The sequence below is a fragment of the Trachurus japonicus genome, chromosome 24 (assembly GCF_045865225.1).
Source record: "Trachurus japonicus isolate A0001 chromosome 24, Traja_1.0".
Classification (NCBI taxonomy): Eukaryota; Metazoa; Chordata; class Actinopteri; order Carangiformes; family Carangidae; genus Trachurus; species Trachurus japonicus.
The window spans coordinates 10,697,412-10,725,374 of record NC_140930.1 but is presented as its reverse complement, the minus strand read 5'-3'; the positions used below and the strand labels follow the sequence as shown (position 1 = coordinate 10,725,374).

At 42.0% G+C, this 27,963-nt stretch overlaps 1 protein-coding gene across 2 annotated transcripts in view; it reads left to right on the top strand.

Moving 5' to 3' along the window:
- The window catches only part of susd6 (sushi domain containing 6), a 40,150-nt gene extending 12,855 nt beyond the window's left edge, over positions 1 to 27,295 (top strand). The window contains exons 3-7 of one of the 2 annotated variants that reach the window (XM_085771574.1): positions 19,986 to 20,174; positions 21,157 to 21,351; positions 21,496 to 21,634; positions 22,850 to 23,334; positions 24,679 to 27,295. In XM_085771574.1, the coding sequence (XP_085627700.1) occupies positions 19,986 to 20,174; positions 21,157 to 21,351; positions 21,496 to 21,634; positions 22,850 to 23,334; positions 24,679 to 24,704 (1,034 nt within the window). In that variant the 3' untranslated portion in view covers positions 24,705 to 27,295. Of the gene's footprint in view, positions 1 to 19,985; positions 20,181 to 21,156; positions 21,352 to 21,495; positions 21,635 to 22,849; positions 23,335 to 24,678 lie in introns of both variants that reach the window. The other variant, XM_085771573.1, reaches the window with a different exon arrangement.
- Positions 27,296 to 27,963: the final 668 nt, after the last annotated feature.

Sequence of the window (27,963 nt, the reverse complement as noted above, 5' to 3'; positions counted from 1 at the left end):
CACATACGGCACCGAGCACCTACACACATGCTGAATTTGCCAATTGTTGAGACATCCACACAGTGCCAGACTGTGAGCAACCATGATAAGAAGCCATGACAGCAGCAGCAGCATGAATGTGTCTCTATGCAACAGCTCCACGGGGTAGAAAAATAATATCCTGATGACAAGTTGAAGAATTTACCCATTTCACTTAATATAATTAAGAAAACTTGAGGCTGGGAAATGATCCTCTGATTAAAAAGTGCAGAAAACGACATGCATATCTTCCTTTGTAGACCAAGGAGAGCTCAGTTACTTTCTTATGTTGGTGATTAAAGCTACACTTCCTGCAGCTGATTCACAATAGAGCCCCTTTTCAAGTTGAAAGCTTTTAATGTGAAGCAGCAGCAGTGCATGTTTGGCTTTTGTTAGCAGTATCTTAGAACAGGAATTACAACTGCAGAGGTTGGGTTAGACAGACTTTTCTTTCTTTCTTTTTTTCAAGCTAGAGCTACCCTCATGACCATCACTGAATCACAACAGTGGCCAATGGCCATCACAGTTATCGGTTAGAGCACAGAGGAAGAAATTCATGTTTTCATGCCTCAACATGCCACAGTGGAAATGGGGCAATATCACTCTGAATCACACACAAGTGCCGAATCTGTTGATTCAGCTGTTAGCTTTAGTCCAACTTAAACTCTGTCAGTAGCTCTGATCAACATTTCTGCTATAGTTTTCTTGCCAATTGACGTGTCTGCCAGTCTTTGCAGTATTACAACAAAATAAATTAAAGAGGAGCTGTGTAAATCCGGTCGCTTTTCCGCTGTTTTGCTAACCCTCCTCTCGCCCATGTGCATTTGTTTACAACGAAGCCGGTGAGAAATCATTCAGTAGAGCGGTAGATAACGTTGTATATCATATACGATGTTACGACGTGTATATCTGTGTAGTTTCATCTGTCTTGAACAAGAGGTCACGGGGTGCGTTTGTGTCACGGTGCCGCAGACACGAGAGCTTGGACACCGAGGCAGCAGCGTTGATATTGCCAAGTTGTTTTTCAGTCAAAAGACACAATAAGTGACACGCACGTGGAAGGAGAGCCTCCATTCTCCCTCGTAACAAGTTAAGCCATTTTTTAAACCATCACAATCACTCAAAAGCTGTTTAATTGGGGTAAAAATGTAGCATATAGCTACAAATCCTGCATAGTTCCTCTTTAAACCACTTGATCTGACAGACCTGCTGATATGGAGCTGAGGGGGGAGGGCCGTCAGTGCCGTGCATGTGCAGTCCTGCCACACGTGTTGTTATGGGCGTAAGGCGCCGTTCAGCTGTGTCTCCTTTAACAGACTGCTGGTTCTGGTTCTGCAGGAATTGATCCATCACTGCTACTGTCTTCTTTTCTTTAGGCAATTTCTAGTTTAATAGATGTTTAATAGAGATTGTAAATGAAGAGAAGAGACAGGGAAAAGGTACCAAAAATTCATGATTCTTAGCTGATCGTCCTCCAGAGAGAAGTCGGAGCTGAGAGTGGGTTTCAGAACAGCACCCCTGGAGCTGTTAGGGATTAAATGTCTTCCTAAAAGACACTTCAGTGTTGAGCATGGGCGCTGACTTTGTAGGTGGAGTCTTAGTGCATACTGAAAGCATTGACTCCCTGGTTCCTCCACAACCTTGTCAACATGGCTAGAATTAAGCTTTTAATAATGTGAGTACATTGTAAATGCCTCAGTCTCATTTCTGCCAGCTCAATGTCCTAATTAACAGTCGGCATCTCCTTTCTACTTCTCATTATTCTGTTTGTTTTATTTTTTTTGTTGCGTCCAGTCCCGTCACTCCAACCAACCACTCCATTAGATGGAGATGTGAGATGTTTTGGTGGCCAGTTGGCTTAACTCCACTCTAATACCCTCTGTCCTTATTACATCATCTGTAAACAGCTCTCTTCTGTAACGAACAGTGGCCAAGCGGTGGAGGTCTTTGTGTGGTAGGCTTCACTGGACTCCATTTGGATAATTGTGTCAGGATTTATGAGAAGCCTGCATGTCTCTGTGTGTCTCAGATTCGGCTCAAAAACAACAACACATGGCCCATCGCAAGCTATCGGTTCACAGACTTCTTTAAATTGCCAGCATAGACTGAGCAACAGCCAAAAAAAAAACACAGTGATCAACCTATAATACAAAATGGAGAAATGTTTTTTATTATTATTATTGATAAATACAACAATGGCTTTGAGTGTCAGCTTCTTCAAGCTTGTTATCTTTGACAGCTTGAGTTTGTGTGTGCGTATGTGTGCGTTACTATAGATGTCTTGAGTCACAAAGATACAGCGTATTTTGCACGTTTGAAAATAACCTGTGAACTTGTGATTTTTCCTTCTCTGTCATTTCATAAGTTTAGGCTTAATGACTTCGGCATCTTTTTCAGCATGTGTGAGTCAATAAGTGTTTTGTTTGTTGTTTGCTGGCTGTGCTCCCTCACACACTTTGACACACACGCACACATGCACACCCAGACAGATGTATGAGTGAAGTTACCTTGCTCTCCTACCTTGCTGGCAGGAGTCCCATCCAGACTTAGGGTAAGGGGAAATTTTTATAACTGTGTTTGCGTTCACAAGCAGTTTGCTACGTTGGAGGTCTAACCTGCAATATAAACTGTACTTTGTATCTTCCTCGGTATGATAAACAGTAGTTTGTTGGAAGCGCTATCGCTGGACCTCCTACCGATGGCAAACTTTCTGCAATTCCAGTATGTTTTGGCCCGAGTGACATTTGCATTTCTACAACCCTGTTTCCTTATAAAAATGTCAAGTTAGCTCACAAGGCTTGATGGTTTGTCCAACTTGTCTTGACATGTGTTGCTTGGCTTTTTACTTGAGGCTAATGGATATGTGCCCGGGAACTTGATATACTTCCTTGGGAATATTTTCACTGCTCCTGACAAATAAGCTGTGGCTAATCCAAGCTTTTCTATTCTTTTCAGTAGCACAGATTTGGTGATACCAGTGAGTCATGTCAGGATCAAATTTTTTTTTTTTTGTTTTTGCTCATAACCAAAACGCGGGTTATTTAATGTTTAGCACAGGGATTGTCAAACTCATTTCAGTTGGGGCCACATACAGTGTGATTGGATGTGTCAGACCAGTAAAATAACAGCATAATAGAGAACTATAAACCTTTTCCTTTGTTTTAGTGCAAAGAAGTACATTATTAAGATGTTCACATAAAAAAATCCAATCCTTTTATGAACAACTTTTATCAACAACAATTTTTCAACAATATTATGCCTCTTAGTAGTCTATGTAACTTTTTCACACTTGACAAATTCATCCCGCGGGCCGCACGTTTGACACCCCTGGTTTAGCGCCTTGCACACTAACATCGCTTGCTAATGCATGGCTTTTATATTCTCTGTTAGAATCACTATTTTGCATGAATACAGTTTAGAAATACATCAGGCTTTACATGATATAAGCAATAGGATTTATTCAGAAGAAAAAAATCCAGCTTTGCATATCTGTAGCAGCAGTTTCACATTATAGTGGCTTGTGCTGTATGTTGAGGACATCTGTAACTGTCCATGCTGTATACTAACTAAACACACTGTATGTTATCATGCAAGAACCCATTGTTATGAAAAAAAGACGGGACGCACTCCAGCAGCAAATGGCATAGCACTTCTCTGAGCAGAGCAGGCTGCATGTGTTGAATAGGCCACTGATGCCTGCTGCCATTTGTTCTCTCTCATGGTGACTTGCTCAAGCAGTTGCTTTATCCAAGTGCAGTTGGGCTTCATTAGGACGGTGATGGACTTTGGGGCCGCAACAATGAGCGCATTGTTGGATCACTGGAGATGATTCAAAATGTGGGACACAATCTCTGTCTTCCTTTTGCCTTTTTTTGTGTGTTTCTGAAAAGGATACATCACCATAATCCCATATCCTGCTGTGTCAACATAACAGAAATAAACTGTTATTGTTGTCTTATAAGTCTTCCTGCTCTCTGCAATATCACCGCTTCATTTCTCCTCCTCATGTTGTGTGTGTGTTGTCTGTAGTACGGTATGTGCTGAGCTGTTGCAGTGAACCTGTTCACCAAACAGCCCAGGCGTGCCGGTAAAGATAAGTCAGCCAGAAAAGAACAGCCGGCTGCAAGACTAAGCCTTTGTCTTACTGCAGTTTTAAAGGAAAATTTCCATACTATTACAGCTCTGGACAGACTTACACTGCCCTCACCAGTGGCTCCGGTCCTACTAACACATCAACGTGCCAGCTCTGGTAAGCAGGGCCGGGATTATCTCCCTGACTTTCACCTTCAACAAATGTCCCGGGCTCAGCAGCACTCGCTCGTATACGTACGTAGTATCTCTGCTGGCTGGCAGGCTCAGGCCGCTGAAATATGATCAGCCCACAGTTGCATTGACAGTTTTTTTGAGGGGGGGAGTTTGTGTCTGTATGTGTGTGTGTGCACGTGTGTGTAGGAGGGGTCCCACACACTCTTTTGTTTTCCTCTGAAAGCTGAGAAGAAGGAATGTCTGCCTCCCAGCTGTCCTCTGGAGTGAGGGTGATAGAAGAGAGAAGGGGGGAAGCTCACTGTTCGCCTCTGCTAACATCCTCCCATCTGTTACCCCAGGGCAGAAAGTGTGTGCATGCATGTGTGTGTGTGCGCTTGTATCTTTTAAGGGGTTGAAGAGAGGGTCACACAATGGTGGCGGTACCCCCTCACCCTCCCCCGCCGCCATCACCCTCCTCTTTGGCCTCTTTTGCATATTTAACCCTTCAAATGCAAAGTTGTCTGTTGTGCTTTTTCTTCCGAGGCACGCTGCTTAAATCTGTCACTGTGAACCCCTGCATCCCTCCATCCACCGGCGGGGCGGGCAGGGACAATGGGGTGTAATGGCAGCACACGTGGCTTGCTAAATGCATTGCAACAGCAGGGGAGGAATGGGTGGGGTAGGTAGAGGGTTGGGGGGTGGGGGGGATGTTTCTGTCTGTTAAGAGACTTCCCTTCACCATGGGTGTGTGCTGCTGCGAGCGTGTTTTGTTTGTTTCCGCGCTGCAGCTGCAGGAAGGAGATGTCACAAGTGGTCAGCTAAGGTCTCTCATGGAGGCCCGCAGCTATTTGACTCATGTTTTGAGGCGTATTTCCTGTTTACTGTAGAACAAATCACTCGGTTGGCCTCCGTAGGAGTGTGTGGCGATGACCCGAGCGCCCCGGATTCATAACTTGTGCCCCTAACCATTCACACAACAAGAGATAGGTTGTCAGCGAGTAACACCAACCTGCTGTTTACAGAGGCGCCCTGGGACTCCACCAGCCTACACTTGCATAGTGAATAAACCGTCTGCTTGTATCTGTGTGTGTTCAGGCTTTTATATAAAACGTGATACCTCCTTCACACTGCCTCCCTCTTCTTCTTCTCCTTCATCCTCCTCTTCCTCCTCCAGTTAGGTCCCTCCACCTTCCCTTTAAGGGCCCAGGAGATGGAACAAAAAAGCACTTTTTGGGTAAAAAAGAAATTTCATTTTCATACTCTGAGGTTTTAACTTTGTTCTGCATTCTTTAGGTCCTGCAGTAATACAAGTCCATCTTCTTGTTCTTATTTTAATTTCCCATAACCTTTCCCCTTGTTCCACAAAATGTGCTTTAGTTTTCTCTCTGACTCTCTCTTTGAGTCAGAGCCCAGCTGCTATGAGTGAACAGAATATGAAAGCAGATATTTGTGTGTGTGTGTGTGTGTGTGTTACTGCATGACGACCTCTCAGTCGCTCACGGTAGAACATGACACTGCTAGTATCGCTCACCCAGACATCGAGAGTCCCATGTTGCAGCCCGATGTCTGTCACCCACCCCAGGTCAGCACGCTGAGCTGTGGCACGTCACGCTGTTTGAAGTGTCTCTCACTGAAAACTAATCTGTCGTGTTGTTGTGTGTCTGTGATAGAACGAAAGTGAGGGAGATCAAGACTCTTTTACTCTCCGCACACACATCTAGTAAACTGTGTTTCAACTTTATATCACAGTTTGTAGTTGCATGATGACTGGTCTGACAGTTTCTAGTTTGAGTTATTACTTAATAATATTTAAGGTATTTTAACTGTCTGGAATTGAAGACATATTATCTTAATATCAATCTTTTTATTCAGTTTTTTTTTATTATTACTGTTTGCAGCAATATAGCCTCTTTGAATTTCAGGAGTTGATGCTGTAAGAAAGAAATTATGTCCATATTAACTTGAAGTCCCTGAGGCCTGCCACCAAACATCTACTACACTTAAAACAAACAGAAAGCCTGTTTGCCTCAGTTTCTCTTTTTTTTTATATAAAGAAACATATCCAGAAACACTTCTTCTTCTGTTTTCATTTTTTTTGTCTTTATTCCTTTTTTTTGTTTGTACTGTATCGCCTTTGTGCATCCTCACTATTAGTCATTTTGTGCTGCAGTTCCTCTACAAATCATCTACTCTACCCATTTTTTCAAAATTCATTATTTACAGCCAACAATCCAAAACCACTTTAGCGTTATAGCAGAAAATATATACACTTGTCAAGAAGCTGGAAGTAAATTATTACAATGTTTTATATGAAAAATATCCTAAAAAATATATTAGAAAATGTTACAAATGAATTTTACATCAGTCGACTCTACTTTTTTCATTGGTTGTGACAGCGATGGGTTTAATAAGACATTTTTCGAAGGTGTCTGGTGGCCTCGGTTCAACTTGAGTACGATACAACCACAGTGTCCTGGTTTTCATTGCAGCTGGGGACCATATCATTAGTTGTCTCTCCGTCTTCCCAATGTTTCCCGTCCTCAGCGACACTTGTCAGCTGCTTAATAAAGACAAAAAATGTTTAAAATGACACTACGTAATCTCAGAAGAAAGAAAGAGAAAACATGATTCCCTCTGTCTCTGTCTGTTTTGAGCAGCCGCTATCCACCAAGAGACAACTGAATGGGGAGGCATCTTATTCTTTCCAGCACCAATGGCACCACGGCTTCCGCCGCCGCCGCCGCACGCACTGTACTGCGCTCTAATAACAACAGCTTGGCTAAAAAATCCCATGGATTAGCGTTAGAGACTGGGGAACGTGGCAAAAAACAAAAACACCCTCGTCCCAAAAATGACAGCAACATCATCAAAAACAACAACAGAGGACTTGGAGAGCAGCCAGCGATGCAACAAAAACATATTAACCAGGCCAAAGAGAGCATCATCATCCCCTCGGTCTTTAGCTTAATCCAACACACAGCCCCCCTCTTTAAGCGTACATTCACACACACACACAAATTCCCCTGCTTCCCGACACACTTGAAACACACACACACACACGGTGGAAAACCCACCCTCCTTTATGGCCTATTGTTCCGTGGAGCAACCAAACAGCTGGATGCAGAAGTCATCAGTATCTGATCTGCTTGAGAGCGCTCCCAGCTTGTAATAGAGGATAATTAGAATTTTAATTTGCCTGGGCAAAGAGGACTAAAACCCTTGTCCCCCCCCACCACCACCATGGGTTTTCCTCAATCCTCCCCCTCCTCTTGGTTCTTAGCGGGCGAGTGCCATCGGTAACAGATGGGGAAAGGGAGATATTCACAGCCAGGCAGACACTTGGGAGTAAGGCAGGGGGATTTTAACGCCCCCCATGGCCCGAGTCTCCTCCGGCACGGCCGTAAGACGCTGGGTGTTGGGATTAGCAATCATCCTCATGTGTGGCTCCTCCATCCTGGCCCAGTCCTCCCACTACAGCACAAGTGTTTCACCAACCTTTTTACCAATTAAACTCTTTGATCAGTTTACGGTTGTGTGCCCAGGAGATTTCTAATAGTTTATCCTTTTAAATGTCAATTTCAGTTAATTCAATATGGCATATGCCAAAGCTTAAGCACTGTTGAAGTCTTCAGTGGATATTAAAAGCAAACAAAGGATAATCTGACTTTAAACACATATGTACCAGACATTTCTTTTTTTTTTTTTGTGATCAATTTTTTATTTTGTTTTATTTCATTACAATTCCATTTATCCATTCCCCTTGACCCCACCCTTGTCCCGGGTCCTGGGGGTAACATTAGGTTAGGGTGATTACAGGGAAAAACAAAAACAACAAACAAACGAAAATAAATAAATAGTTATCAATAATTATCAAAAGTACATAGCAGACATATTCATGAAACAGAGAAAAACAAAACAAAACAAACCAAAAAAAAAAAAAAAAAAAAAAAAAACACACGCAAGCCCATCAAAACAACGCTTTGACATTCTCAGCTGCCGCTTCTAGGCTATGTATAGCTTCTACCTTTGCCTTTTGGGCACGGGCACTGGAGATTTCTAGTGACAAAATTTCATAAAATGATAATTTCCACAGATACACATTTAAAACATGTGGTGGTTTCCATCTTTTTATCAACATCTTTTTAGCAGCAGTTAAACCTGCAAACAGTACTCTCTTCTTAAGAAATGATAAATTCAGAGGGGTGTCATCATTCAGAAGCAATATATGTGGTAAACAAGGTATATTTGTCTGAATTAAACGTGAGAGAAGATTCGAAATACTGAGCCAAAAGGAATAGACTCCAGGGCATTCCCACATCATGTGCATGTATGTGCCCAACACTTGGTGAGGACATAGTTGGCATAATGGGTTCTGGGTAATATGGATCTGGCAGCATCGTCTTGGGGATAGATAGAATCTTTGTATTAACTTATAATGAATTAACTGATGGTTGTGATTACGGGATGATAGGGAAATATTACTCCAGACTCTCTGCCAGTTGATGCTAAACCCGTAATCTTTAGTATCCATATTCCAGACGAGAACAATGCCTGCTGGTCCAGTTAATCTTCCTTGTAGCTCATTATATATATAAGACACAAAACCTTTTTCTTTAATCTTTGCAGTGTACAAAAGATGCATTAGGGGATGAATTAATAGTGTTTGATTCCATGGGACACCATATGTACGCATTGCTGTGCGCAGCTGTAAATAAAAAAAGAAAGAGGTGCCAGGCAAGTTATAAGTTTGTCTAAGTTCATGAAATGATCTAAGACTGTCTTCATTATACATATCGGACAGAGTATGAACTCCCTGGTTTTGCCAGGAGGAGAATATGATTGGTTTACCACCTATAAGCAATAAATTGTTTCTAAAGATTGGCGTATCTAAGTGCCACTTTGAATCCCATTTAGCTAATTTGACTATATTATTCCAAACTAAAATTGAGTTTGCGATAATTGGTCCAAATTTGTTCAGACAAAATTTTGGGGAGAGGCCTGAGAAAAGAACATCCTTAAGCATAAAGGGGGATACAATATGATGCTCTATATTCACCCAAGGTGTGTCTGCATTTGGGTCAAACCACCTTGATACAGATTTCAGCATAAAGGATAGGGAATACAATTCAAAATTTGGCACTGAGAGGCCTCCTAAGGTCTTACTCTTCTGAAGCGTAGGCCTACTGATTCTTGGGTGCTGGTTTTGCCATATAAATTTAAATACCAACCCTTGTATCTTCTCCCAAAAACCAGCTGGTGGGGGTAAATGTAACATATTTGCATAAAAATTAACCTTGGGAAGAATATGGGACTTAACCACTGATATTCGAGTAGAGAAGGAAATTGATAGTGCAGACCATCTGTTTAGTTCATCAGATATTGAATTCTTTAGGCGCTTATAATTTTTAGAAACAATTTTTTCAAGAGATGGATATATGTCGATTCCAAGATACTTAAAATGTGTGGCTACTGGGATCCCCGCATCCAACTGCAGGTTGTTCATAGCGGCATTTAAAGGAAGCAGAGAGGACTTGCTCAGATTTATCTTGTGTCCAGATATTAAACTGAAATTATGGAAAATCTTCAATGCGGCAGGAAGGGAAGACAGCACATCATTAAGAAATAATAATAAATCATCCGCATACAGAGAGGTCTTATGATAAGTTCTGCACACTGATATTGGCTTTACCTCATCTGAATTTCTGATTTTTTGTGCTAGGGGTTCCAGAGATAATGTGAACAACAGCGCAGAGACTGGACACCCTTGGCGAGCTCCTCTTTCTATAATAAACGGAGTAGAGCTTTGTTTAGATGTAATGACCACAGCAGTTGGATTACAGTACAACGTTTTTAGCATGCCAATGAAATTGTCACCAAAGCCCATAGTTTCCAGAGTATGCCACAGATATTCCCATTCGAGCCTGTCAAAGGCTTTTTCAGCATCTACTGAAAGCACTGCACAAGGTGAAGCCATATTAGTACCAGCATCAACAATATGTAAAAGACGTCTCATATTATCAGATGCATATCTTTGTTTAACAAAACCCGTTTGGTCGGGATGGACCAGAGTTGGCAAAACTGTCTCGAGCCTTTGAGCCAAGACCTTTGCATAAAGCTTTATATCTGCATTAAGCAGTGACAGCGGGCGGAAGCTGGAACATAAGGTGCTATCCTTGCCTCTTTTATGTAGCAAAGTGATGATAGCTGTATTTATATCTCTGTTGAAGGATCCCAAATTGATGGCTTGTTGAAACATTTCAAAAATAAATGGGCCCAAATCATCCCAAAATTTTAAATACAACTCAGGAGGGATTCCGTCCAGGCCTGGGGATTTGCCATGATTCATGCATTTAATTGCCTCATATAATTCATTAATTGTAAGTGGGGAATCTAATAAGTGTCTCTGCTCTTCTGATAATTTGGGTAAATTTAAGCCATCAAAAAAGGAAACAAGATCATTTTTTGAAAAGGTTGCTTCAGAAGAGTACAGCTGTTGATAGAATAACTTAAATTCATGATTAATTTCCAGGGGATCATATATCACTTCACCCTCTCTGTTTTGGATTGCGACAATGTCTGCTTTTTTATCATTACAGTGAATTTTTCTTGACAGAACAAAACTAGGTCTATTTCCATTTAAGTATTGAGTTTCTCTCGCTCTATGGATTAGAAACTCTGCTTTTCGCATAAGAAAAGTATTTAGTTCAGCCTTAACCTCCCCTAATTCTTTTTCCCTCTCTTGGTCGTGCTTGTTTTGTTGTTGGGATGTCAGAGATGCAAATCTAGTCTCCATCTTTGCTAGTTCTTGGAGATAAGTCCGATTACGTGCTGATGCAAATGAGATTGTACAGTTACGGATACTTCCTTTAATTGCATCCCATAAAAATCTTACATCGAGCACTGAATTCTTATTAATACTTATAAATGCATTAAGCTCTGATTTAAGATGCTCACAGAAATTAGCATCCTGTAACAGGGTTAAATTAAATTTCCACCTTAAAGCACGTTTTGGGTAATTCACAAATACTAATTCACACTTGTTGGCATGATGGTCAGATAAAGATGTATAGACTATCTCCGCTTTTCTGACCCAGCGAGACGCATTAGGAGTTGCCAAAATATAGTCTATTCTTGAATATGTTCTGTGTCTCGCAGAAAAAAAAGTATATTGTTTTATATGAGGGTTAAAAGTTCTCCAAACATCAATAAGGGAAAAGGTGTCTACCATTTTTCTCAGAGTTAAGTTGGCTGCACTCTGAGCAACCTGCCCTCCAGACCTATCGATAGAGTGATCAAGCACTGCGTTCATATCACTACCTAAAATAATTAAGCAGTCTGAAAGGTCTTGTAACTTCTTTGTCAATTGTGCATAAAATGAGGGGTCAAAGATGTTGGGAGCGTAGGCTGATATAAATGCCATCTTTTTATCAGCAAAAGTGCCTTTAATATAGGAAATTCTACCAACAGAGTCATTTCCTTGCTCATCTATATTAAAATTAAAAGTCTTGCGCATTAGAATCATCACTCCCTTTGTCCTATTGAAGGAATGAGAAGAAGAAACAACATCATATTTACTGTTGTCTAATCTACCTATATCTGATGACAGTATATGAGTTTCTTGAAGCAGAGCAATATCAATTCCTTTCCTATCTAGAAATTCAATGCAACTTGTATATTTAGTGCTCTTATTGATACCCTGTACATTCCAGGAAAGTATTGAGAGTTTCAACATTTGAAAGTTATATTATCATAGTGGGCAAAAAAAAAAAAAAAAACATATGAACACATGATGCGAAAAAAAAAAAGAGGGAAAAAATAAATAAATAAATAAAAAGGGGGGAAAAAGAAAAGGGGAAAAAAAAAACGTGCAGGAAATAATTACAAAAACTTGTTACCCCAGAGAAACCCATCCTCATATCGGCTTCATCCCTCCAGCCCCACCCCCCTCCCTCCTCCCCCCAGGAAGACGGTCCCGTGAACACGAGACCCTCTTCAGGTTTCCTAATCTCGGCCTTATGCGAGAGTTGTGGCATGGGGGCCGCAGTCGGCAGCACCCTCCAATAATGGCGCCCTGTTTCATTCATTCATTACTACCAGTGCCACTCAGTAGGGAGAAAAAAAAATAAAAAATAAAATAAAAATAAAAAAAGGGGGAGAAAGGGAAAAGGAAAAAGAAAAAAAAAAAGAAAAAGGGGGATTCTTAATATAGGCTATTATTCTTGAACAGAAAACGTTCACCCCAAAATAAAAAATAAAAAAAATAAATAAAAAAGTAAAGATGAGGGGCACATTGAGTCACAATGAGGGCATTCTAGAATATCAGTCCTCCAGTCACCATACTAAATCTACAGTCTATATTTTCCCGTGTGAGCTTGACAGACCTGTGGTTGCAGCTACCAGGTGGGCGTCATCTATCCCTCAGCCGTCTGGCGGGGACTCCTGTCCAACGTGGGCTCGATTACAGTTCTGTAGAAGTCCATCGCCTCCGATGTATTCACAAAGACATGTGTCTTGTTGCCAAAAGTGATGAGCAGCTTAGCTGGATACGCCACTCCATACCGTATGCCTGTCTTCCGTAGCAGAGCCCTGATCTCGTCAAAGACAGCCTGTTGTTTCCGTTGGTCTGCTGTTAGATCCGGGAAGATGCTGATCTTGTGTCCTCTGTACTTTAACCCATCTGGTTGCTTTCTCCTTTCCGTTGCCAGCCGGATGATACGCTGCCTCACTTCGAAGCTATACAGCCGTATAATCATGCAGCGTGAGACCTTGTCCCTGCCGCCGATGCGGTGGGCGATGTTGGCCGGTGGTAGTGGACCGAAGTCCACTTGATCAAACAGCTCGCGCAGCATGTCGTTCACAAACGAAGTGGGTCTGCCTTGTTCTATTTCCTCCGGTAATCCGAGTATTCTCAGATTAAATTTTCGGCTGTGGTTTTCAAGAGATTCAGCTTTCTGTTTCAATAAAGAAACTTCCGCAGCCAGCGTTTTGTTCTCGTTCTCCAGTTTTAACAGCCTTGTTTCAGCCTCATTCGCCGCAGCTTCCAGTGAGTCAACTTTATCGAGGCAGGATGTTACTTTTAGCTGAATCTTGCTCAATTCGTCCCGAATGGGCTTTAAATTAGTTTCCAGCCCTGTCGCTATTTCTTCGCGCACTATTGCTCTCATGAGTGCAGCGAGCTCAGCGTTCTCCATTACAAACTTTGTTTGTTGACGCGTTCCCGGCATTCAGCAGAGTTCAGACACAGTCAAAAGTGTGCGATTACTTGTTGTATCTTAATAAATTGACTGAGGTAACTGGAGGTTCAATTAAGAGATATTAGAAGGATTACCGCGACATGCGGTCTGAGGACGCTCACTCCATGCCACCGGAAACCGGAAGCTCTGATTACCTTACCTTACATTTCTGTATTTTTTTTTTAAATCAGTGTAAGTGGTTTTTCTTGCTCACACTTTTCCACTAGTTTCCACCAGGCACTTGTGTGACTCTGCTTTAGTCATTATTGTTTTCAACATTTTCTGAAAAGACCCCGTTCTCTTGAGCAAACTCTTAACATCAGACCAGTGGGAGAACAGCTTGTGTTTAACTGTGACTCATTCCCTTCCTCATAAGCACAAAACATGGTGCGCAGAAATCCACTCTGGCATTGCATCGGGCTTTAATCAGGTTTTTTTTTTCTTCCCTTGTGTGAGTGTGTATGTGTGTCTGCGCTTTCAAAGCCAGCAGTCAATCCAGGCTGATAGGGCGATGGAAAGAGGAGAGACAGCGAGGTTATATATCTTTACCACTCCACCTCTCTCTGGATCCTGAGCCAGGCGTTGAGTCTTTTTCCTCTAACAGAGTCTCTCTCTCTCTCTCTGCGTTTTGTGCTCGCCCAGCCCACAGTGTGGTATGTTCTGTAGCAGCCTGCCGCCTCCTCTTCCCATTGTTGTTGTACTGAGCCTCTCCCCAACACGCGGAGCTATTGGTCAACCTGCCAAGGCATGTCTCTTTTTGGCTTGTAATTGCTCTGGGCCACAGTTTCTCCATGATACTGACGTTTTTCTGCACTCTCTTCTTCCCCTTTCTCTCTCCCCTCCCCCTCTTCTTTCCTCTGTTCAGAGGATGATGAGTGCATTTTCCCGTCAGTGTTTGTTTTTTTCAGTTTCTTAGTTACTCTTTTAAAAAAAAAAAAAATTACCTGACCTCACCTATCTTTTTTTTTTCCTCAATGATTTGAAGTTGAATATATTTATATATTTCACTCAGATTCTTGTTCTAACGTTAGCCTGACTTCTCTTGACAAGTATAATCCCGTGGGAGAGCGAGTTTAAGTTGAATTTCTTCACAGCTCTAAGTTTTACAACCACTTTCTGACATTTCTTTATCTTTTCCAGATTTTCTCTTCATTTCCACTTTTTAAGCCGACATCGGTTTGAGTGCTGCTTTTCCCAAGGGAAGGAAGGAAAGTGTGTGTGCGCATACAAGTATATCTACTTTATATTTGAGGTCCATGATGTTAGTTTGCCACTAAAACGCAATGAATGAGATAAAGGACTTTTTTGTTGATCAATCATAAGAATAAGTGAAACCCGCATAGCAACATCAGCAAGAGGTGCTCTGATATACAGTATATTAGTGTAACCTTTGTCATTTTATGTCAGCTTTAAAAGTATTGTTGGCCTCAGTCTAGTGTTGTTGTCATTGCTGTAGTAGTGTAGTGTTACGTTGGATAATAAAACACCTTAAAAGAGATACTGCATGTCTGGAAATTTGCATGTAGGTGGTAAAAGATCATGTTCATACAAGGTGTTTTGAATTTATGTATTTGGTTGTGTGAGTTACAAGGCAGGTGAAGGCATGTAAGCACTTGTGTAAGTGTAGATGCTGCGATGACACGACGTTTGGAGAACTAGCTGGTTTGTACATGTTGCAAGGTTTTCCCTGCATGAGAGGGGAGAGACTGTTTTTTTTGGACTTCTTCTGAAATGGTTACAAAATGGAGAATTTATTACCTCCTTGATGGATCGTTTAAGGGCCGCCACACCCCATCCCACAAGTTTTATCAATCATTAAACAGACAGAGGAAGCAGCCACAAAGGATCCCTGTTGGATTTCAGTGGAATAAGGGTCATGAACTTGTTTGTTTATCCTAAATGCATTTCCACATGAATATGTATTTAGTTTTTTAAAATGCATCACTGCGTTTTTGCCTGGAGATGATTGTAAATGATGCTGAACCCATCTTAGGTCATCGTCAAACATCGCCGCGTTGCATTTTTAGTCTGGACGGAGAAGCAGAAACAATGACATAGGCGCCCACTTCACCTACTGAACGGGTCTTATCAGTCACGACGACTGGCAGTGAATGCAACATGGATAATGAATTACAAGCTTTGCTGACGTCGGTGTATTTGCAGGCAGCTGTTAAATTCTGCTCATTCGTGCTGTTTTTCTGTTTTGAAATGAAATGTGTTGAATGCAGCTTCAGTTTTTTTTTTTTTTGCTCCAGTCTCTTTTTTTCCCCCTCGTAATGCACACACACACCGCCCCCCAACCCCCTGTGGCTCTATGCTGCCCCTGGGGGCCTGACCCCCCAGTTTGGAAATCACTGCTTCAGACCGACCTGACTCCAGTGACCCCTGTGACCTGCTGAGCTCTCTGTGAGAATTAACCCCCACCCAGCTGAGGCCCGACACTGTAACTATTTCTTACCGCTTCATCGACAGACCACATGCTAATGCAGGGAGGAAACAAACTAACAACAGCAAAAACAATAGAGGATTTGCTTAAATCTACAAGAATAACCAGCTTGTCCCATTCTTTGCTTAAAAATCTTGTTCTTGATGAGGACATTGTCATCCTTTAGGCGTTAAAACCAGATTATGCTGTTTTTTCATCCGTCTGAAGCTCATCCTCTTGTTTCCCTCCTCATTATTTTTGATCAAGAAGCACATTTGCACACAGTGTGTAGTTTGATCTGATTCCTGTAGACTTGCGGAGTGGGTAGGAGGCTTTTGTTGCAGTTTGGTTTTCAGGTGCTGATAGGGTCCAATGTTTTTAAGACATGGTGATTACAGAGTTTTTCATCCTTTATTTTAAAACAATATAAATTGGTGTGCTTAAATGCACCATTCATTTGTGTTTTCACAATTCACATGCCTTGATCTCTGAGAAAATCCTGCACATGTGAGAGCACCTCTAAAGCTAAAGATGATAAAGCCAGTTAACAGTCATCATCAGTCTTCTACAGTTCAATTGACCGCCTCGCAGTGCATCACAAAAGATCATAACAGCGGCTGCCGGCGAAAGCCTATTGTCCCAAACTGCACCCTAAGGCCTTTTTCTGTCCCCTGCTGCCTCACAGCCTGGGGTCATCAATTCATCACCTTTACCACCTCCATTAGCACCATCTCCTCCTCAGAGAGCCTTTAGTCGCAGCGAAGCAGTTCAGTGAACAACTGCTCAGGTCACGGTGTCAAATGGCACCCTGAAATGTGGCTGTGCAGATTTAGTTTCTTGCGTGCGAGAGATCAAGAGTATGGATGTGTGTGAGGAAGAAATATTAGCACTACTTTAACGCACAAATCTATGTGTGCATCATGTTGTATCCTATTGACAAACCTTCAGCTTGTGTTTGAGATATTAAACCTGACCGTCTGTCAGAGCTGGATACTGGATAATCTCAGCATATGCTCCTCCTCTAGGCAACGAGCTAATATCAGATGATTTATCAAGTCTATTGATTATACATCAGCTTATCAGCAAAAATGACAAACAGCCTGCGGTTGATTTAGTTTTTTAAATGTGTCTTTGTCTTAGATCAGAGTTCATTCAATATATTTTGCTTTTGTGCTCATTTGAAGATGATTTTTTGGCATTCTGTGGGTCATATAACTGGCTATTTATTTATTAATTGAATAAAATGAATAAACAATGAGAGAAATGGGTAGTTGCAGCCCTATAGCAAAGTATTTGATAATGATAGAATGTGAGAGGGGCTATTAGCGAGCCCTGTAGTTTCCCGTCTATAGCTTTACAAGAGATCTATAAGAACCAGGTGGTGAGTCCATGTTTGGTTCCACTTAGCGATTCTTGAGCACACACAGCAGATCTGTCCCCATCTGAATTCAATAACACACCCTTTGGTATTACATGACTTTAGTCCTGGGAGTGTCTTTGTTTGTGGGTGTTGACTTTGTTTCTGTGTGTTTGTGTGTTGCTTGTCTGTTTCTGTGTGTGTGAATGGGCGTTCGCACATTTGAGTGTTTGCATTTAATCTTGTGCTGCCAGCTTAGAGCCGCGTTTTTCCCCGGAGATTAGAGGATGTTAGAAGCACTGCTGTGGAAATAGTCTCTTTCAATCTCTAAACAGACACAGGCAAGACAAAGTGGCTGTTTGCTGTGTTGGTGTGTTTGTTTATGTCATGCGAGTGATAAGGCACTGCAATAGACCGTGGCTAATATGATTTTTTTAAACGCTCAGACCCAGGATTAAATAATGAGCCATATGGTCATTAGTGTTGATGGTTTTATTAATGTTCTTTTATTGTGGGGGTGTTATGCATTTTCTTATGTTATGCGAAAAATCACTGCACATCATCATGTAATTCTATTTAATAAACCAGACAGATAAGATGCACAGATAAAACACTGAAAATCCTTAATTTGCTATGACAGATTTAATTCACATACGATTGCCTGAAGGGATTTTAAGTGTTTAGAGTTAGTGCTCCACTGAGGCCAAACCCCAAATTCTTGGTTCAGAGCCACATATTATATCAGCCAGATCAGCACCAGTAAAACTGGGTTGCTGGTATCTGTGATTTCCACAGAACCTCGGTCAGTAATTGTCTCCAGCCTCCTGCTGTTGTGTCTCCGTTTACACAGGTGTCGCAATGTTATGTCAGATCGTGGAGTTAGATTCTCTGCCTTCTGCCAGATTGCAGCTCCACATGTGTATGTGTATGTGTGTGTGTATTAATATCCTCCATATGTGTGTGTGCAGCACAGATTCAGATAAGTTACACACACAAGAAGCTGGCGTGACATGGCTCTGTCATAGACGGAGCATGGGAACATGGATCAAGCCGCAATTAACTCCAGGTCTTCTTCCTCGTTCTGTCTTTTATTGGCTGGTTTAGAGCCTCGGGTCTGTCATTAGAGCCAAGTAAGGAACCTAGAGCTGCAACAATTCATTGATTAATCGAACAATAATCGATTATTAAATAAATCGTCAACTATTTTAAGTAGTTTTCTTAAGAAAAAAAGTCAAATTCTCTGATTTCAGCTTCTTACATATGAATGTTTCTGGTTTCTTTGTTTCCTTTTTGACAATAAACTGAATATCTCTTTGGTTTGTGGACAAAACAAGACATTTGAGGACGTTATCTTATGGTTTGAGAAACACTGACTGACATTTTTCAACATTTATTTACATTTTATTGACCAAACAAATAATCAATTAATCGTTTGAATAATCAGATTAATCGATAATGAAAATAATCGTTAGTTGCAGCCCTAAAGAACCAGTCTCACCGCCGGAGAGACAGACCAGCGTTGGTGTTGGGAGATCAACACCGTCTAATGAGCAGAAGATAATCGAGAGTAATAAGATCTATATGAAGCTCCTCGTGACATTTTAATCCACTGTAGGCATTTGCGATCCTCTCGGTGCTTCACACCGTGGCTGTCTACTCTCTACCTAACTTGTCATGTTGATACAGTGCTTCTTCCCTTGCCTGTGTAAAATGCAGCCTAGTTTCAAGTAACAATACCTCTGAGCTTTAATTATCAGCTCGGCCTGTCAACTTGACAGTTTCCCCCGTGAAAAGTTGTTTGACCCTGGTGGCAGCTCCCTGCGAAAGAGACCAGCAGACATTTTGTGTCAGTGTAATGATGGAACAGCACATTATCCCACCAGCACAGCAGCACCCACATTAACGTAATACTAAAAAATTTAAAGAGCCTGGAAAACTATCAGTGTTTTTCTGTTTTCTGACTTGAATGGAGCAAGCCGCAACAAACATTATTAGTCATCGTAAATACTGCTTTTATTTGACATCATATTGGTATTTAATTCTTCAAAAACCCAGACCACATGTGAGACAAATTGTCCTCGTTTCCCCTAGCAGGCCTTTAATACATGGAAATCCCTGCATAAATTGAAAATTAAGATGCTCCATATCCTGTCTGGAGGCAGCCTCAACTCCACCAAGGTTACTTGCATACCTCGTAATTAGCTTGTTACCTTACATTATTAAAATATGGTTCAGATTCCCGATTTGTCTGCTGGCCTGCAGCTGGTAGTTCCCTTACACAAGCAGTCAGTGATCATGAGACCTGCCCACAGCCAGAGGAAGAAGCTCCATATCTTACTTTTGTTCTCTAACACCTGAAGCACTTGTACCCATGTAAGCCTTTAAACAACCAACTGATTCTTCTTGATCTTATTGGTATTGGTAATAAATCAAGATTCAAAAAGACACTCAAGAAAGGTGTCATGCATAAAGAAATGATCATATTTTGAGCAACTTATTACCCGCTTTTCATAAACTAGACTATTTTAAAGGGTTTTATCCTGTTTGTTGTACTAATTATAAGGGATTGTTGTTATATTTTTGTAGTTTGACCTAATTGTTCGACTATTTTGACTGTCTTAAACCAAGGTGGCGACTAATGGTATATAATCCATGTACAAAAAAACAACTAAGTAAACAAATTCTTCCCTTGTTCCTGTGTCTGTAGGTTGTGCGCGGCCCTCCAGCGTGCAGCACGGAGACCTGCTGAACCAGACCGAAGCTAACCGGGGGTCTTTTGCCCCGGGCACCCTCCTAACCTATGGCTGTGAGCCGGGCTACACTGCAGATGGGCCCACCACCATCATTTGCACCAGCCTCGGAGCCTGGTCCCAGCAACCACCACGCTGCATCAGAAGTACTGGTGAGTGGAACATGTGGATTAATGAACTTTTCTTCTTGCTTATCGATTGAAAGACTCACATATACAATCAAACAAAAAAGTCATATTCTTCACAACGTATGGGATTCATTTATGATATTTTTGGGATCAAGACCTGATATCCTAACTCCTTAAATCTAACATCTACCAAGTAAGACTGTACCCTTTACATTTTATTTATGTTTTCTTTTTTTAATTTTACATACATAAATATTCTCTTTTTCTTATTTTTATACATTCAGAATGTATACTTTTTTCAGTTAATTATTTATATATACACTTTACTAGATGACATGCAGGTGTGCTGTAAATATTGTCTTTATTTTCAGTTGCCAAAGCATCCTTGTTTTCTTAGACCGATGGCTCTGAGTTTACGGTTGGGTGGAGGGAGGGAAGTTGTTTAGAGACTTGAAAGATGTAACTAATTATCTTGGACAAATGTTGTACCAAGTTTAAAAATCAATAATAAGAAAAAAAAGGAAGTACTGGTGAGTAAGATTAAAAAATGAGAATGCAATTTTTGTTCCTAGTATAATTTCAAGCAATATATGATCTGAGCTTATGCAAGTCTCATTTTTCTGCCTGTCTAAGAAGAAATAACTCCAGCTGATAGAGATCCCTCATCATAACAGGTCAAACACATGAGATGATGAACTAAAAAAAAAAGTCATCTTTGTGGGCTTGTGAGGTTGCCTGCATCAAAACTGAAATAAATATAACATCAGTTCAATAGCAGACGGTATCAAAACACAAACTGTGAGGTTGTCCTTGAGAGCCAGCAGGGGACACTTGGAAATTTCATCCAAATCAGAGCATTTATCACACCACAGGAATCAAACCCTGACCACAGGTAGAAATGACATCCAAACACATTTTCTGCACACAACAGCCATGATTGTAGAAAAAATAAATAAATAAATGAAACTCAATTCCCTCCTCCTCTTTTTCTTCTTCCCAGTGTGTGCACCCCCCACTGAACCAGAGAACGGGGGCTACCGCTGTCACCCGTCGCCCTGCCACCGCCTCACCCAGAACACCGTCATCGAGTACTTCTGTGACGAGGGCTTCGCTCTGAAGGGAGACTACAAGTTCCTCACCTGCCAGAACGGCGAGTGGGACGGCCCCATGCAGATCAGCTGCCGACTAACGCAAGGTCCTTCACCTCATTTCCCCCCCGTGTACCTTGTCTCTGTTTGTAGTCAAACAAACATGGCCTCATGCAGGACGTGTACGACCCACGTACTCACGTCCCCTCTCTCTCTCTCTCTCTCTGTCTCTGTCTCCTTGTGTCCCTCAGACAAAGAGCCGACCTCTCCGCTGGGTATACCGGCCCTGTCTATTGTGGCGTCCACAGCGAGTTCTGTGGCGCTCATCCTGCTTTTAGTGGTGTTGTTTGTTCTTGTCCAGCCAAAGCTCAAGTCCTTCCACCACAGCAGGTAAGACTCTCTCACACACTCTCACCCCTAAGTAAACTCCTCAACCTCCTCACCCTATCTGGATTACAATGCCATTGCCAGACATACTGTTAAATTAATTGTTCGTTATCTGTGAGAACAGAGCTTGTTCGTATTTTGTTCCAGTGGTTATTAAACTGAAAACTGAAGACAGAGCTTCTTTTCTTTTATCTCAGATCTTATTCTGGTTGCTCTGGCTCATCATTTCTATTGGTTATGACATTGGTTATGACTTTTATAGTTATAATCACCCAGTAACTCCACTCAGCACATCTTTACACAATCTGTACTGACTGCATGTCTGCAATAGATTTGAAACTTGAAAAACACAACACACACACTCACGTCTTGCTGTGAAATGGCTCGTCCAGTTTATTGCATTGTTGAATCATCTCTTCCCTGAGATGGACGACAGATATGTTGTTGTTATCCTGCCTGCTAAACCCTCCGACCCTCTGGCTTCTTGTTTCTTGCGTTAATGGACTCCATTGTGAAGTTGTTCCTGACACGTCTCCATATCACATGAATTAAATAGGTTATTAGTTTTTGGGTCATCTCCCTTCAGCCTCCACGTTGTTTTAAATGCACTTACTTTTCTATGTGACTTAAAGAGAAGAGTGTGGGTTTTTGTTTTTTTAATCAGCCTTCCTCTCCTCAAGCAACTTGCTGTTGCTAGGGGGTCTTAAATTTTTTTACCTTTGTTTGCTCTGCCCTTTTTATAATTGTTTCAAAGCGACCTTTCACCGTGTCTCAAATGAACACAGGTGATGTTACCCATCATTCTTTCCGTGGACACACCTATCACTCAGGAGTGATGGTCGAAACTAAACTATGTGAAGGTGTCTACGTCAGATCACATCTAGTTGAACCAGTTTGATTACTGATAAGTGAAAGTAAAACAAGCAAACAGAAGTTGATCTCATCACAGTCACTACTCGCCACCTCTGCTGTGGCTCTGTGATAAAAAGGCCAGAACCATTTGATCTAATGCTCATTGGCACTCTTGTTGATTGTGTGGTGGGCCTCGGGGCTTAGTGCAGCCTGCTATAAAGGGATTGTACAGTCAACACTAATCACCTCCTCCACCCGGAGGTTCTGCCGCAGCACGCAACGAACGCACACGACCGCATCATGCCACATTGTCCACGCTTTTGTCTTTCCGTCCGTTCTCACTCCGTCCTCGTCTCTGTGCGTCAGGAGGGAGCAGGGCGTCTCGGGCCAGTCCAGTTCCATCATGGTGGAGGGCGTCCAGGTGACACTCCCCTCCTACGAAGAGGCCGTGTACGGAAGCGGCGGACCCTGCGGCGCTTCCGGTCCTCCTCCTTCTCCGCCGCCCCCCTCGGCTCCTCCAGAGACCCGAGTCCCCATCGTGCTCTCCGAGGGTCTTCCTCAGGGGGCCACGGGAGGCCACGGCCCCAGGAGAAGCCGCCACCACAGAGACTTAGACTTCTGTCTGCCATCCACCTCCTCCTCATCGTCGTCCTTCTCCGCCCGCCGTCATGCGGAGACGGTGCTGGTACATCAGGCCCCCTCCTCCTCTTCCTCCTCCTCCTCGTCATCATCATGGGCTAGAGAGCACCCTGGGGGTGCGTGTGCAGGCCCCCTACCTCTCCGCAGAGACTCTGAGAGCAGTGACCAGAACAGTCTGCTTTCTGTCACCTCTACGGATGATTACTCTGATGGTAAGAGAAGAACAGTTTGAGTCCTAATGATGCAGATACTGCTCTTTCTTCTTTTTTCTTCAATTCTCTTTTTATTATGATTTTCCATGGTTCACATGTTCATTCACATAACAGTTCATCATTTTCATCCATTCACCTGTAAATTACAACTGAATCACACAGCAATATGTTTGCAATTCCATAAATAATACAGATATGAATGACTGGTCCTTCCTCAATAATATAAAAGATGAAGTTTATAAAATATACAATTAAGAACTAAACTCCCTAGAACAGGAATGCTGTTCACATTTGTGATACTAAAAAAACACCAATACAAAAGGGTTAAAAAGGGGGAAAGGGTCATAAGACATGGCATTAGATAAACGATGGTCGAACCGGATTGACATACAGAATCCATCTTTCCTTTCTTTTCAAACACAGACCTTGTCGTAGTCTTATGGCAAAAGTAATAAAGTAATTCTTTCCATCTTAAAAATGTCATGAATGAAGTCAATCCACTCATCCACCGTAGGTTTTTCTAGTTTTAGCCACTTCCTCGTTACGGCTTTCCTACAAGCAGCAACAGATGCTGATAGAATCTCAACAGGGTTAGAGTTAAAAATAAACATCGTCAGACAAATGATGTCATTGTCACACACATCTGTGGTATTTCAACACTGCAAAGTCACGTCACCTATTGCGTCCACCTGTGCGCCTTCAGCAAATATCAGCTGGTTCAAAGTTATTCAAACTCTTTCCCCGGATGCCAAGGACTAGTGAAGACAAAAAACACCTGTCAGGAGTAATTTTATTGGCCAACAAAATCAATATTTTTTAATAGACATGTCAGCCCCACTCCCTGTGTTATTTATTGTATAGATACAGGTTCAGATCAAGATGTTCAGCAGAGACAGAAGACGTTTTAATTAAAATCGTGTGTGGTCTGTACTGGATAAAGTTTGTAATCAACCATAAACTCACTCATCACATAAACATGATTGAATAAATTCAGCTTATTATTCAAACTGCTCATGCATGTAGTGGTAAAAACAGCAGGAAATGTTTAGACAATAGCATTAGGAGTTTTCAGTGTCTAATTCAGGACTGTGGGTTTTTTTATTGGCACTTCTGACACAATTTGAGACCAGACAAAGCCAGCGGCTGCAAATGACTAAAACATTTCAAATCAATTTACACCGAAATGTTCCTGGCGATAGAATGGATTGCTTAAAGAGGTATGAACACCGTGACTGTGTTGGTGGTGGGTCGAGCCGAGCGCTGGCTGCACCGAGCTCTGGAGCCTCCTCTGCTCTTTTCTAACGTGTGTGTGTGTGTGTGTGTGTGTGTTCTGTTTCCCTGCAGATATTCCCCTGCTGAAGGAAGCATGAAGCTTGCCAGCCTGCTATCAGCATCAGCAGCAGAGCCTCCCTTTCACTATCTGTCACTGCTGACCAGGACTGACTGTGGCTGTCAACCTACTCTCCCCCCTCCTCCCCTCCTCCCCTCCTCGACTCCCTCCCACCCCCAGCAGCCAGCAGCCAGCAGCCAGCAGAGAAAAGACTAGAACTGTGCCCATTCCCTGTTGCAACCTCTTCTACCATTGCTACCCATGCAGAGCAAAGCCAACAACCAACAGTCGCTGCATCATAAAGCAGTGATGGATGGAGCACCACTGGACCCGGCTGCTGGATCAAACCGAAGACAAGTCAGACACATAAAGTGGTGCCAGCTCAACATAAATCCTGTAGATCCGTAGATGTATATGAGTAAAAACATGCATACTGAGTCAAGGTTGTGTACTATAGGCTACGTACTATCATACACTTGCCTCCTCCCAGGTGTAGTTCTCTATATTAACATCGCTCGCAATCGAGACACGTCGACTCTGTCTGGAATAAAAAAACAACAACAACAACAACGACAAAAAAAAACAAAAAAACTTGTGATGTTCGCTCCAGACGCTGTGGCGCTCAGAATCAGAATCGTCTTCCCGCTGTACTTGAAAAGTTGTGAGTGACGGGCTGGGTTTTTATGGCCCTCTTTGTGAATGCTGCATGTTGTTTTTAGTTATTGCTGTCACAGCACAGTCCGAATGAAGCATGAAGCCTCCTCTCTCTCTCTTTCTCTCTCTCTTTCTCTCCTTCTTTCTCTCTTTCTCTCTCCTACTCTCTCTCTCTCTCTCTCTAGCTGTCTAGCTATCTGTGTATCCGGTTGGCGTCTAGCATATGGATTAGTGGGATTGCGAACCACTTCACAAGAGCTAAAAGCAGGGTGCAGCATTTTACGAAGCACCATATCACAGCTATAAAAATACCTGCTCCTTTTCTTTTCCGTTGCCAGCTGCACTCGGTATCTGGAAGGTGCCGCTTCTGTCACATGAGTGGGATTGATTGGTGTTTGGGATCCAGGACTGTGTGACACATCTTCCCTGTATAAGGAAAAAAGGGAGACATGATGTCAGAATCCGTCTGAAGGCTGAGGACAGACAGGGCCGTCTTTGATCCTGGTGACTGACTGGGCACACTTTACAGGTTGTTTGCATTTTTTTTTTTGTTTTCTTCCCACTTATTTATTGTTTGGTGTGCGGCTCGTGAGTTGTTGAATCTGAGTCCATGTGTGCGTGTGTACGTGTGCGTGCATGTGTGTGGGTGTGCAGCTCGGCAGGAGAGGACTTGTCCTCATATGGTAGGCCCTCGACACGGCCATTTCCTGATTTGCCTCTCTTCAGATCAGAGGCTGGCTCCAACAATGTCCCCTGTCTTTCACCATAGGAAAATGTCCCTCCCAGCCTTGAATAAGTCACATGAACAAATCGGCGTCACTTCGGGCCAAGAGTCCACTACACAATGTGTGTATTATTCATGCACTCTCAACCTAGAATATTTATCATTTTCTGCTGAATGGCTGGAAAACACAAGCCTCCTTAGAGTGAACTGGCTGTCGCCCACCTTCACACTGAACTGAAGACTCTCCACTTTTGTGCATTATTGACACAACTGCAACTGGTTGCAGTGAAACGATAAAAAAAAGTTTTTTGTTATATAGCACCCCCACCCCCGCCACATACACTCACTCACTCACCCCCCTCCTCCTCCTCCTCCCTTCCCTCCTCTAATGCCAAGCGCAGAAGTTAAGAGAGAATCATGCTATTTTGTTAGAAGTCATCCTCTGTTTTCATTGCCTCTTGGAAAAGCTTTGGTGGTTGAGCTGGTCACCGTGGAAACAGCATGACTCAGATGGATCCTGAGAATCACTTTTCAAGCTCAACGGCTCAGAAAAAAACTCAACACGACCACCTGAATATCTGTTGTCAATTTTATTTGGCATTTGTGGCTGTCCGTCATTGTCAACGGCTACATTATTAATGCAAACAGAATGTTGCCTTAGACTTGTACATTTTCTTTTCTTTCCTTTTTTTTTTTTTGATGTATAATCTTAAGCCTCCGCGTTGGTTGCTTTACAATATTGCAACATGTTCTGTTTTCCCAATGGCCTTACTCTGTTCTTTTCTATTCTATGCATAAAACTGTCTTTGTGTATTTATCAATGAGTTTACTTCTGTTGTGGACACGACTAAACGAATGTCCATCCTTCTCTGTCCTCCCCTAGCTTTTCCAGCTACTGTGATGATGATGATAAAGATGATGATGATAATGATGAATCTATAAGCACCTATATTTCACTATTCCTTTGCTTCTCTTTTGCTACAAGGCATTAAAAATATTATGGGATTGAAAAGAAAAAAAAACTGAAATTAACTTTTCGTTCAGAAGCACTGTTGTACGGTGTCGCTTCCCTGAAAATAACAGGTTAAAAAAAGTACACATCCTGATTCTTAGTTTCAACGCTTTCAGCTTTGGTTTTTCCTCTGTACATGGCAGTGGGTGTGAAGATAGTAATTTAATATTTGTATAAAGTTTAATTTAATTTTACAGTGTGTATATAACTTTCTAATTAAAGCTTTCTTTTGAATGTGGAAGATGATGTGTGGTTTATTTAAACTCTTGTCGGACTATCCCCCCGTGTGTTTCTCTGTTATTCTCACTAATACATTTTACATTTTAATACTGGAAGTTGTGCAAAGACTTTTCCAGTAACTATTAACCATGACAGTGTTTATCCACTGATGTTAGTCAAAAGAATGTGATTCATTTTTCCTTTGGATTAGATCCTGGAAGATCTGAAGCATGGAAATCCTGCTCCTGGTCAAGATCAGCTACACCCGAGCTTTGTGTCACACCAGTGATCATAATATTTTTAAAGCTATACCTGGGGGTCCTTTAGGTAAACAGTAACTCTTGATTCTCTTAACCTAGAATAAGGTGCGGCATCAATCTAAAATTCAGTCAGTCATTTACCAATCTGAATCATTTATCTTGGAACAAAGGTCGACTTAGTGTTTGTATCAATAACTGAATCATAAAAGCTTCTTGAAATATAGGCCTACAGCTGTATTTTGATTAGACTTAAGCTCCCTGTAAAAACTGAAGTATCTTTTTCTTTTTAAAACGTCCCTTAAACCCCACTTTTGTGCGTTTGTCTAGTGTAAAAAACGGATTCTTTCTGGTTGAAATATGCTTTATTATCACGCCCTTTTGTCCTGCTTTTTACACTGTATTCGCTGTGCTCGAGCCTCACAAAGCGACA